At 39.7% G+C, this 13,129-nt stretch overlaps 1 protein-coding gene across 3 annotated transcripts in view; it reads right to left on the reverse strand.

The window, feature by feature from the left end:
* Nucleotides 1-13,129, reverse strand: part of NIPAL2 (NIPA like domain containing 2) — a 103,961-nt gene that overhangs the window by 36,586 nt on the left and 54,246 nt on the right. For all 3 annotated transcript variants that reach the window (XM_004047356.5, XM_055348070.2, XM_055348068.2), the window contains exon 4: nucleotides 9,723-9,782. In XM_004047356.5, coding sequence (XP_004047404.1) covers nucleotides 9,723-9,782 — 60 coding nt within the window. The remainder of the gene's footprint in view (nucleotides 1-9,722; nucleotides 9,783-13,129) is intronic.

Consider the following 13,129-nt stretch of genomic DNA (forward strand, 5'->3'; position numbering starts at 1 on the left):
TTCCAAGCCCAGTAATGCTGTAGTTCTTGCAGATTTGTAGAGGTACCATGTTGGTGGTCTTGGATAAGATCTGGATGAATTACCTGGATTAACAGGCAGAGACTCTTGTTCTCTTCTCTTACTTTCTCCCAAACAAACAGTCTCTCTCTCCCTCCCTCTCTTTCTCTCTCTCTCTCTCTGTCCTGAATTGCCTGGAGTTGGGGGCGAGGGGTGGAATGACACAAGCACCCCTGTGGCCACTCCCACTGGGACTACACTAGGTCAGACCTGAAGCCAGCACAGCATTGGGTCTTGCTCAAGTCCTGCTGTATCCACTGCCTGGCTACTGCCTATGTTCGCTCAAGGCCCTAGGGCTCTACAATCAGCAGGTGGCAAAGCCCAGCCAGGTTTGTGTCCTTCCCTTCAGGGTGACAAGTTCCCCTAGGCCCCGGGTGGGTCCAGAGATGCTGTCCAGGAGCCAGGCCTGGAGTCAGAAACCTTAGAAATTTACCTGGTGTTCTATTCTACTGCAGCTAGGCTGACACCAAAACCACAAGACAAAGTCTTTTCTACTTGTCCCTCCCCTTTCCCCAGGCAGAGGAGTCTTTCCTCTGTCCACCACCCTCAGGTACTGCCAGGGTACTGCCAATGGTGACATAAGGCCCAAAGGCTCTTCAGTCAGCTGATGGTGAATGCTGCCAGACCTGCCGCTACCCTTCAGGGAAGTGGGCTCTCCTGTGGTTCAAGGTAAGTCTAGAAATGCCATCTAAGAGTCAAGACCTGGAATCAGGGACCCCAAGAGCCCTCTTGGTGCTCTACCCCACTGTGGCCAAGCTGGTACCTAAGCTGCAAGACAAAATCATTTTTATTCATTCATCTCCTTTTCTTAAGCAAAAGGAGTCCCTCCCCATAGCCACCACAGCTGTGAATATGCTGGGCCACACCTGAAGCTAATACATCTCTGAGTCTCACCCAAGGCTCACGGTGAGTACTGTGGCTATCACTGCTGATTATTCAGGGCCCAAATACTCTTTAGTCAGCAGGTGATGAATCCTGCCAGGACTAGGTCCTTCCCTTCAAGGCAGTGGCTTCCTATCTGGTCCAGGGTGTGTTGAGAAATGTCATCCAGGAGCTACGGCCTGGAGTGGGGGCCTCAGGACTCTGCCTGATGCCCTATCCTATTGTGGCTGAACTGGTATCCAAGTTGCAAGACAAAGTCCTCTTTATTCTCTCTCCTCTCCTCAAGTGGAAGAAAGGAGGCTCTCCCAGAGCTGTGAGCTGAAGCTGCCTGGGGCTGCGGGAGGAGTGGTGCCTGCACTCCCTTGGCTGCCCAGCTGGTGTCTCACTGGATCACATGCCCCTCAAGTCCACTGGTTCTAATCCTAGCACAGCACCAGGACTTGCCTAGGAGTTGCAGTTCTTGTGGCCTAGAGAGCCTTTCAGGTTTATTTAGGACCCCAGAGCCTTTTAGCCCACGGTGGCAAGGCTTGCCAAAACTCAAGTTCACACCTCTGGGGTGGTTGATTCCTCTCTGGATACAGCTGGTCTAAATGCTCCCTCTGCAGCCATCAGCTGAGCTCTACCCGGTGTCGGCAGCATTGAGTTCCAGTGCAAAGTAATCACTGTGTTCTTCCCCGAGTGTGCAGATTCTCTGTGCCACTTGGCCACCACTGGAGGATGTGGGAGAGGTAGTGTTGGTGATTCAAGACCATCCTTCCTACCCTCTTCAGTGCCTCTTTCAGCAATATGAAGTTAACACCAGGTACTGTGATTGCTCACATGAGTTTTGGTTCTTATGAAGGTGCTTTTTTCGTGTGTAGATACTTGTAAAATTTGCTGTTCCTGCAGGGAGGACGATTGGTAGAGGCTTCTATTCAGCCATCTTGCTCCACTTCCTTTGTCTGGTCATGTAAGATCCAAAAGGAAGCAGGGTATCACCAACATGTTCCTCACCCGCAGAAATGTTGCATTTTAGGTCAAGACTTGGATCCCAGAAGCCTAATCCAAGCTGAAACTGCCCCCACAAAATTCACATTTCACTGCTACTTGCTACCTGGAAGAGCTTAGGCAAGTTATTTACTTCAGACTCAGTTTCCTCATCTCTAGGTACAAATTAAGTCATCATACTTGCAAAATCCCAGGAACTTGGCTCTGCAAGAGGCCAGTCTAAGGAACTGAATATGCTTCAAAGCCCACTGAGAGGCCTGACGTGACAGCGGACCCTGGATAGATCCATCTCAGGATACATCCATCTCAGGATGCATCTCAGGATGCAGGCATGCCATGAGCCAATGGCCACCTGAGTTAAGCTTAAAAATTAGTCCAAAATGATGTCTCTAATATTATAGCCTTGGGATGATCAGGGACCATCACTGGGGCTGTCTCTAAGGAGATAACCCAATTTGAGAATGGAAGGAATGAGCAGGAAGGAATTGGCTGGTGTTTTCTCAATGCCTAGCAAAGACTTCTTGCTGTTGGTTTTCAAAGAAAACAGAAAGAAGGACATGGCATAACTAACAGACATAACAAAGAAGAAGGAAAAAATAGCAGTCCTATGTTTTCTACCCACAGCTAGCCTCAGGAAACTAGTGCATAGAGTCCCAAGATCTGGATATTGGAGGGGACATAAAACAGCAGCCAGACATCTGTGGGTAAGCTGCAGGTAAGAGCCAATGTCTAGATGCTAGATGCTACCCACAATGCAGGCATGGGACGCCATCCTCTGCCCTCATGCCCAAACCTGCAGCAAATACATTTTTCTTACCAAATACAACTCAAGTCACTTAGAAGTCTATAATCGTCTGGTGGGAATCTTAGATTTAGCTTGATAACATACACGAATATTAAATAAAACCTCTTCCTATAAACTTGATATTTGTGCAAAACAGGTAAACAAGCAAATCCCTGCCTTTTATAATAGATACACTAGTTATACTGGGAGAGCATATGCCAAGGGAATGTAATCTTTTTTGTTTTAAATAGAGACACAGTCTCACTCTGTTACCCATGCTGGAGTACAGTGATGCAATCATAGCTCACTGCAGCCTCGAATTCCTGGGCTCAAGTGATCCTTTCATCTTGGCCTCCTGAGTAGCTGGAACTACAGGCATGTGCCACCATGACTAGCTAATTTTTTAATTTTTATTTTTGCAGAGATAGGGTCTGGCCATGTTGTCCAGGCTGGTCTCGAACTCCTGGTCTCAAGTGATCCTCCCACCTTGGCCTCCTAAAGTGCTGGAATTACACGTGTGAGCCACTATGCCCAGCCAGTAATAATTTTTTTTAGGTGATGTTCTTAAAATTATTGAGTTCATAGACATGTATGGCTGACATGAGAGTTATGGTATAATCAGCATCATGCTAAAATATGATGATAATGATAACTATAATAGTAATAACTAATACTTGTAAGCACAGTTCTAAATGCTTTATACATAACTAATTTAATCTTTACAACAAATCTGTGAAAATGATTTACCTTTGTGTTATTACACTGTTACAACTTATACTATACATAAGTTGTATAGTATATGACATATAATATGAATACTATATAATGTATACTCTTAAATTGTTACCATCTACATTTGACAAGTGAGGAAATTGAGTCACAGAAGAAATAACTATTTTGCCTGGGATTTTCCAGCTAAGAAGAGGAGAGCTGGGATTGGAACCTAGGTAGTCTATTTTCTTAACTATTATACTCCACAGCCTCTTATTTGCATTAAGAATTAAGGCCACTGAATGGACAGCTCAGGGCTGTCACTTACATTGAAGTCTATATGAGTGGCACCCCTAGGAGCTGTACAGAGCACAACCTGAGGCCATATGCAGCATCCTCATTGGGGATTAAAGGAATTGATTGTTCCTGGCAGAGGACCCTGGGGTCCTTGACTGGTCTCAGGTTATTTTTCTGGCCTTAAGTTTCCTTTAGAAGAGCACTCTCAAACTGGTGTTCCCTGGAACCAGTTTCATAAGATAGATGCTCCACCAAAAAAGGTCCCAAGGCAAATGTATTTGAGAAGAGGTGAATTAAACAAACTTAAATCATTCTTTTACTGGAAAACCTCTCAGATCTTAATGTATTAGCATTCACTGTAAATGTCCCAGAGGAGGATATGGTTGTCATATTTTCTAAACATATTTGACCATTTATATTGCACTGAAGTAGTGTTTTGGGGGAATATTTTATATTTTGGGAAATACTTGACATTTAACTGGATCCAGCTGTGAGCATGCCTTTGTTTCAGGAGGCTACTAGTGTTCTGTTGCAAAAGTCTTCTCTAGATACCTGTGCACCAAAAATGTGGTTGGAGGAAAATACCCCAGAATCAGGCTCCTTCTGAAGCTTCTGTTCACTGGCACCTCTAGCTGGCGGAGTCTTGGAATCTAAGATGTACTTGCACAGTTTTCCCACAACAGATATCCTGGTTCCCAAGCTCCTCTCTCCCTGAACTAAAACCTGAAATCTCGAATTTTGTCCACTTTCCAGCTGGATGCTACTTAATATTAAGTGCCCATTTGCTGACTTCTGGAATCTGGTCTGACCTGACTTTTAGGAGCCTTAAGAGTTTTTCTTATTCAGCTAACCTGACTGTAACCAAGATTGCAGTCTATCCCTTTGGTCCCTGCAGTATGTCTCCTGGTCAGTGGGAGTCCAGTTATTGCTTTTGTGGGATAACAGGAGTCAAAGAATAAATTGGACTCCTTAACATCAAACCATTTGGAAATACCCTCCCATAAGTACACTCTCTCTGGATTCCTCAGGCTTATGGTAGCTAAACCTTGAAGGAGCCCTCGACTGAAAATCTCGGTGATGTGGTGAATTCAAGTAGTCCCAGACCTTCCATCAGAAAGGCTCCCATTCTTGAGGCAGCTCTGCAACCAAAACAGTCAATCTGTCTTCTCAACCAGAGATGATGGGTCATTTAGCTAGTTTAGTATTCTAGACATTGGCTCCAAATCAAGCTGACTTCTGGTGTGGGAAACGGAAGGAAGGAAATGGCCCTCCTCTCACTGTTAATCTCCTGATATTCTATTTAGGCTGACTGTCATTTTTATTTCCATGATGACTCTATCTGGTCTTAAATCAACTAGGATCTCACAGATGATTTGGTGCTTTTGACGTCTAAGGGAGAAGAGAGAAGAAAATCCTATAGTTTTCAGCCGATTGAAGGGGAGAGAAATCTGGTGCTTTTTTTAAAAGGAAAAATAATTATTAAAATAATTAATCCACTAAGAATCAGAGCACAGTCCAAACCTGTCATTGACTTAATAATACTTGGCGATTGCTTTCAGAAATAGCTTTGTGAGGTCATTTTTTGAGACTAGTGATGAAAAGCTTCATAGTCACAGAGTAACATTTGGCAATAAATTAGTTCAGCTTGTTTCCACATGGTCCCCAAATCTTCATTTGTTTCATCATGAAAAACAAACTTTCATTTGCTTGAAACAGAGAAAAATAAATGATTTTTCCTTTACACATTTTGATAATTTAATTTTTAGCATGTTCATATGTTAATGTTTAAAAAACACCACTAACTACTCTTTTACCTGTTTGGTTTAGGTCCCTATAAAGAAAAAGATGCTTTTAAAAAAAAATTTTTTTTGCTTTTAACAGAAAAAGCTACATTTTCTCAAGGCAATGGCAACAAAGGCTCAAAGAAAATACATGTGACTTGACACATTTCTGAGAGGGGTTGGGGAAAAGTCCTTCCTTGGACTTCTGTAAATATGAAGTGGGTTATGACATCTCAGATAATGATAATCTTAGGATATCGCTTGTTGGAGGCAAGGGTATAGAATAGGTGACTAAATCCTTTTTTCATTCCTATGACACTAGATTAAAGGCAAAAATTGGTCATGTTTAACTATGGTATGAAATAAATGTGACTTATGAGTTACATAGCCCTACTCCAAAAGCATTAAGTTAGGTAGGAAAAAACAAAACAGAGCACCCAATCAGAGTTGTGGGAAAGGTTACCTGGATTACTAAAGTTTGCAAAAATGTCCTAATCTAGGTTTCCTCTGATTAATTAGTAGAGTACAGTGGTGGGTGATGGTGGTAGTAGTAATAATGACAATTATAGCTAATATTATTGAACACATTATGTGATAGGCCCTGTTGTTAGAGTTTTACATATATGAACTCATTTAATCCTGTGAGGTATGTAATATTATCTTTATTTTAAAGATTAGAAAATTGAGGCTTAAAAAGCTTATTTATATAACTTTGCAAAGATTACATAAGGTTCCTCTAGTGTGGTCTTAAAAAAGAAAAAAGAGAAAGGTTATATAAGGTTACATAATAGCTTTCTGATACTAAAGACTCACCCTAACTTTATACTATAGCTATACCAGATTGCCATTGTTAGGATACTGGTCTATCATGTACTAGTTATATGACCTTGGGCAGGTTACTTAACCTTGCTAAGTATCAGATTTTGCTTCTGTAAATGGATTGTTCCTACATTCAAATGAGATAATCCATGCAAAACACTTAACATAGTATTTGGCAAGAGTAAATGTTTAATAAATTTTAGCTGCTTTTAAAAGATGAGGAATTAGGCCAGGCGTGATAGCTCATGCCTGTAATCCCAGCACTTTGGGAGGCAGAGGTGCGTGGATCATGAGCTCAGGAGTTAGAGACAAGCCTAGACAACATGGTGAAACCCTGTCTGTACTAAAAATACAAAATTTAGCTGGGCATGGTGGTGCATGCCTGTAATCCCAGCTACTTGGGAGGCTGAGGCAGGAGAATTGCTTGAACCTAGGAGGTGGAGGTTGCAGTAAGCTGAGATCACGCTACTACACTCCAGCCTGGGCAACAGAGTGAGACTCCATCTCAAAAGAAAAAAAAATGGTGAGGAATTAGCAAAGAATCCCAAATAATTAATTAAAGGTTTTATTTAGTTAGTTTGTTTTCTTGATGTGTGTGTGTGTGTGTGTGTGTGTGTGTGTGTGTGTGTGTGTTTTCCCCTTCCTTATATTACATTTTTAGCATTACCTCTTAGGAATCTCTCAGCAATGAAAGTGGTAATAGAAATTATGACAATTATACTGACAAAGCTTTGCATTTTTCAAAGTACTTACATATGAATTATTTAATGTGATCTTCAAAACTGTCTTACATATTTGCCAGAAAAGTGAGGCTTAGAGAAGTTAAGTAATACTAGGTTGCCTGTACAGTTGATAGCCAGAGTTGAATCCAGATCTTAAGTTATGAGAGTCAGTTTAATTTAGATCCTTTAATGTTGAGAGCTGGTTTATTGCTTCTGGTAATGTTTGGTTGATCATGCATCCTCTAAGTATATAAGAAAATAAACTGTACATATTGATATTTTTATTTCTTCCTTTCCATAGTTACAACTTGCATTTATTTTTTCCTAAGCCTTACAGGCAGGAGTTAAGGTGCAGTATGAAATAGAAACTTACTTTACCTTTTTGTATCTTTGTTAACATTTCTCATGTTATTCCCTCTGTATGTCCTCCTCCAAATTATTGGATGTAGCCTATGCCTGTCCTGCCCAGCTGTCAGAACCAATTCAAATGTTATCTCTGCTGTAAAAAATTCTCTCTGATCTTCTCAGTTAGAGAAGAACAGAGCTAAACCTGAGTAATTTTGTCCCCTAGGAGACATTTTGGAATGTTTGGAGACATTTTTGGTTGTCATAACTGAGTGGGAGGATGTTAGAGGGATCTAGTGGGTAAAGGTCAGGAGGGATCTTAATGATCCTACAGTGCACAGGGCAGCCCCTACAATGAAGAATGATCTGGCCCCAAATGTCAGCAATGCTGATTCAGAAACACTTCTAAACTAAAGACTCATGACATTATAGCACATATTCTTTTCTACTTAAAAAAAAAACTATTTATGAATCTATATTATCATGGACTATAAATTATTTGTGGATGGGGATTCTGTCTTAATTATCGTTTATCACTAATATTCAAGATTAGTCAGCAAATCCCCCTTTATATCTGCATTCTCTCATTAAATACCTTAGATTAATTTGATCATTATTCAACCATTAACTATAAAAGATGACAGATATTAGATAAAAGGATTTAAAGTTCCCTTAAGCCACTTGAAAAATGAGAAAAATAATATATCTAGGACCTAATTTTTAGTTTATAAAACTCAGGTATTGGTCATTTTTTTTCTTTTTGAGATAGAGTCTCACTCCGGTTGCCCAGGCTGGAGCAATCTTGGTTCACTGCAGCCTCGTCCTCCGAGGCTCAGGTGATCCTCCTGCCTCAGCCTCCCAAGTAGCTGGGACTACAAGTGCATGCCACCACACCTGTCTATTTTTGTTTTTTTCAGTAGAGACGGGGTTTTGCCATGTTGCCCAAGCTGATCTCAAACTCCTGGACTCAAGCAATCCGTCTGCCTCGGCCTCCCAAAGTGCTGGGATTATAGGCATCAGCCACTGCATTAGGCATTGGCCATTCTTATTTCTGTGTCCATACAACTTCCCCAAATGATTCTACAAACCACAATATATAAAAAAGGGTATAGAAAAATAATATGTTGGAAGAGATAGAATCCACATATGAATGCATTTAGAAAAACATTTAACCATGAAAAATTTGACAATGTTGACTAAAAACTCTGCTAGCAGAATCAAACCAAGGAGGAAAAGAAAAAGAGAAAACATTTTCAAGACATTATGCTCAAGGGAAACATGATCAGGGAAAACAAATGCTCAACATACCAACACTGGTGTCACATTTAGAGCTCAAAATTTAAAAAAAAATGATCTCCCTGGAAGAGGGTAGGCATTGTTTTATTTAAAGTGCCTAAAGTATTTGTATTCATTATCATATGTCAGCAGCAATTCAAACAGGATTTTGTCATGGAAGAAAATATGAATCTCTATAATTCTTCTCACCAATGATATGTCCAACAATAGCTGGAAAATTCAATACATAAGTGATGGCTTTGCCATACATCAGAAATGTTTCTTACAGCCAGGAAGGCTACTGTCATTTTCCATTAATAACTGTATTTCCAAATAAAATATTTAAGAACAATGGTCTGTGCTACTTTTGGGAAAAGCCAAATATAAATTTTAGTTAGTTGGTGCATCAAATTTTTTGTGGTTTTCATTTTTATGCAGTACTTTCGTGTAACAATATAACAAATATATCCTTTGGAGTGTAATAGTCTATTAGGTAACACAGATGTTTTCATTGAATTTTATGGTGTTCATAAAATTTTATAACATTAATATTATTATAATAACCCATTATAAAATATACAAATGCTCAACATACCAACACTAGTGTCACATTTAGAGCTCAAATTTTTAAAAAAATATGATCTCCCTGGAAGAAGGGAGGCATTGTTTTATTTAAAGTGCCTAAAGTATTTGTATTTTAATGGGTTATTATAATAATAAAATGTTATGAAATTATAATTCAGTGCATTATAGTAATATAATCCCTTCAACTGATTAATATTATAATCATAAATTATTTTATAATAATTCATTATAATTATTAATTAATAATTTGCTATAGCAAAAATTGATCACGTTTAGCAGTAGTCACAATAGAAATGGAAGTATTTTATGCGAGAAGAGATGGCAGCTCCAAGACAGAATAATGCCTGACTCTAAATGAGACTTACACCCATTTCAGTAATTTGTTTCCAGTTTTTATCGCACATATTTTTTACGGATTGTATTATTTATTTCCTGATCAAGCAATGCTACAATTACATGAATTAAATAATTACTTACCGAGTAAGTCTGAGGCTCTCAAATTGTCTTTCAGAAATGTAACAGAAATAATGGCACTACCTATAAAGAAAATGGCCATTAGTGGTAGTTCCAATATAAAAGTGTCTATTACGCAATGCCATTTGAAAGAAGTTAAGCAATTTGTGCCTTATGCCTGATGGGCTATGTCCTGATCAGAGACATTCAGCAGTTGTGGCTATAAAAAGGCCTTTCTTCCCCCTGTGGCTGAGGATATGTGGAAATTGGTGTGGTTTACAATGGATGTGGCTGAGACAGTGTCTTGTATATAGTGAAGGCTTAATAAAAGTTTGCTAAAAGGCAGAACAAATGAAAGAAAGAAGAAAGGCAGAAAGAGCAGGAAGGGTTAGAAAGACAGGAAGAGATAGGAAGGAAAGAAAGAAGGATGGGGCAGGGTGCAGTGGCTCATGCCTGTAAGCCTCAGCACTTTGGGAGGAGTTTGAGTCCAGGAGTTCAAGATAAGCCTGGGCAACATAGTGAAACACCCCATCTCTACTTAAAATACAAAAAATTAGTGGGGCATGGTGGCATGGGCCTGTAGTCCCAGCTACTGGGGAGGCTGAGGTGGGTGGATTTCTTGAGCCTGGGAGGTTGAGGCTGCAGTGAGCCATGATGGCACCACTGCACTGCAGCCTCAGTGACAGAAGGAGATCCTGTCTCAAAAAAAAAAAAAGAAGGACAGGAAGAACTTTAAATATGTGCTAAACTGAAACTCATGATTTCCCAGCATCTCCTCCTATAATTCCTGTTCCGACAATTCCTGTATCTACTTATTAACACCAGAATCCCAGGACTGCTCCTATTTCTCTTCTATTTGACGATCCACATCCAACAGGTCACTGGGTCTAAATCTATAGTCCACTCTATTTTTTTCTTTTTTTTTGAGACAGGGTTTTGCGCTGTTGCCCAGGCTGGAGTGCAGTGGCAAGATCATAACTCACTGCAACATTGGACTCCTAGGCTCAAGTGATCCTCTCGAGTAGCTGGGACCACAGACTCATGCCACCACTTCCAGCTAATTAAAAAAGTTTTTTATTTTTAGAAATGGGGTCTCACTATGTTGCCCAGGCTGGTGTCAAACTCCTCGGCTCAAGTGATCCTCCTGCCTCGACCTCCCAAAGTATTGGGATTACAGGCGTAATCCACCGCAACCAGCCTTATTTCACTCTTTGTTAGGTCTGTTCCCAACTCTTCATTCCTGTGATCACCAGCCCTATCCCAAGCTCAGGGCAGCTTCTCTGGCTTAGACCTTTAGCTTCCCTCTGACCTCCCATTTCCCCCTTTTCCCCTTTCCCCATACCACCACCAGAGTAATCACTCTAAAATGCAAATCTAATGTAAATCCACTGCTTTCAAACCCCTAAGTGGCTGGTCTACAGGACAAAGGCCACACTACCAAGCAGAACACTCAAAGATATGATTTTGCTTCTGATGCTTTGGTCACCACATTTGTCTTTATTTGATAATCTGTAGCCTACCTTTACTGAAGTAATTATAATTCCCAGAATCCACCATGCAGTTTCATGCTTAATGGCTTTTACATGTCCAGCTCTGCTCCTGTCCTTGTGACCAGCTCTAGACTCAAGTGTCACCTCTGGATTCCCCTGGGCCGAGCTGATCCTGCCACCCTTATGCTCTGATTACCCCTGTGTATAGCTTTTTCACTACACCTAAGATTTATTTGCCTGTCTTCCCCCGAAAGACCATCAGTTCCTTTTAATCTGAGATATGTCTTTTTATTCTTCTAAGATCTCCAGTGAGTAGCTGTATCTAGCACATAAAAGGTGTTCAATAAATGCTCGTTGAATGAAATGAAAGAGTGTGGGATCTCAGCCTTGCAGTTGTTCTCTTTCCCATTAGTGACACTACTGGACTCTCTCCCTCACAGTCGAGCCATGGTCTGCTACTGTTGCCTCAGGTACCAGGGTTAAACTGAACCTCTCTGAGTTGTCCCTCTTATGGGGTCATTTATGAGTATAGGCGTGGGAAAATCCAAAATTGCAATAATACAAAAAGATACGCAACATAATATATGCGTAAATTTTTAACAAAAACTATTTGCTGGTTGTTTTTTAAAAGTAAAAGTACAGGAAAGAAAAGTTATCATAAAATAATATCATCCTGTAAAGAAAATTGCAGTTAATATATTGGTGTTTTTATTTCTCTTCAGTTGAGATCAAACTTTAATATCAAATTTCCTTTCTCAGTTTCCTCAGTTAACACATTACAATTTGCCATGTCATCAAGAATTCTTCATAGACATAATTTTAATGTTGGTATAATAATCCATTAAACAGATGCTGTGGTTAAATTTGAATGTGACTATATCTGATATTCCGGCAATTTATTGAAAACAAAATAAGTCCACACCAGAAACCCTCATGCAGGATAAGATGAGATGCTATTTGTTTCCTTTTTTTTTTTTTTCTCAACTTAGCTTTTTCTCATTCTGGTTGATCTTTGTCCTTCAAAACTTTTCCTGGGCAGGTTACTTACAGGAATGGAAGTTTCACACAGAGTAAACCAGGCATGGGAAATGCTCATCAAGCATGAGTTTGAGTGTTGTGGTTTTAAAACATTAAAGCAAGGTTTTCTGTAGATAAACTAATGCATGACTACATGGCTCATTAAAGTAAGAAATGAATTTGGGATAGGTATAAAAATGTATGCAAATTTTCTATTTCAGATTTGGACCAAAATAATCCAGGGAAACTAATTTCACATGGTAGAGCATGAGAAAAGGTATTAAAAACCCAAACCCCTACCCCACCCTCCAATCACAGACTTCCTGTGTAATTAAGTAAGGGATGTTTCTAAGTAGGAGATCGATTAGCAATAAAAAATAGGTGAAGTGTCGCTACATTAACACATACCAAATGTGTTCCATTATAACAATCCTTGAAATGACCATTTCACTACAAAGGATTATAGTAAGAAGGGAAACATTGCTTACATGGAATGAGATTTTAAGGTAGTAGGAGAGATAGACATAATCTTCTCCAGGTTCTAAACTTGCTAATTGGGAAACTGAGGTCCAAAGAATTTGTTTGTCTATTCACTGATCCATCCATTTAAAACACATTTACATTACAGCAGAGCTGGAATTGGCACTCATATTTCCTTGCTCTCAGTCCAGAGCTCTTTCTAGTACACTATACCCCATTGGCTCCCTTGAAGTAAGAAAACACATCATTTTACTTTTCTTGTTGCCAAGCCACAGTTTCATAAATACATTTACTTTCAGAAGGAGGAGGGGAAAATGTTATATGGGAAATAATTTCATTGCTAAAAGCAAAAAGGACATGATTGGTAACAAAAAACTGGAAATACACTACTTGTATCAAATTATATCAATTGCTATAAAACAATTGTCAGAATTGTATGAAACA

The sequence above is a fragment of the Gorilla gorilla genome, chromosome 7, assembly GCF_029281585.2.
Source record: "Gorilla gorilla gorilla isolate KB3781 chromosome 7, NHGRI_mGorGor1-v2.1_pri, whole genome shotgun sequence".
Lineage (NCBI taxonomy): Eukaryota > Metazoa > Chordata > Mammalia > Primates > Hominidae > Gorilla > Gorilla gorilla.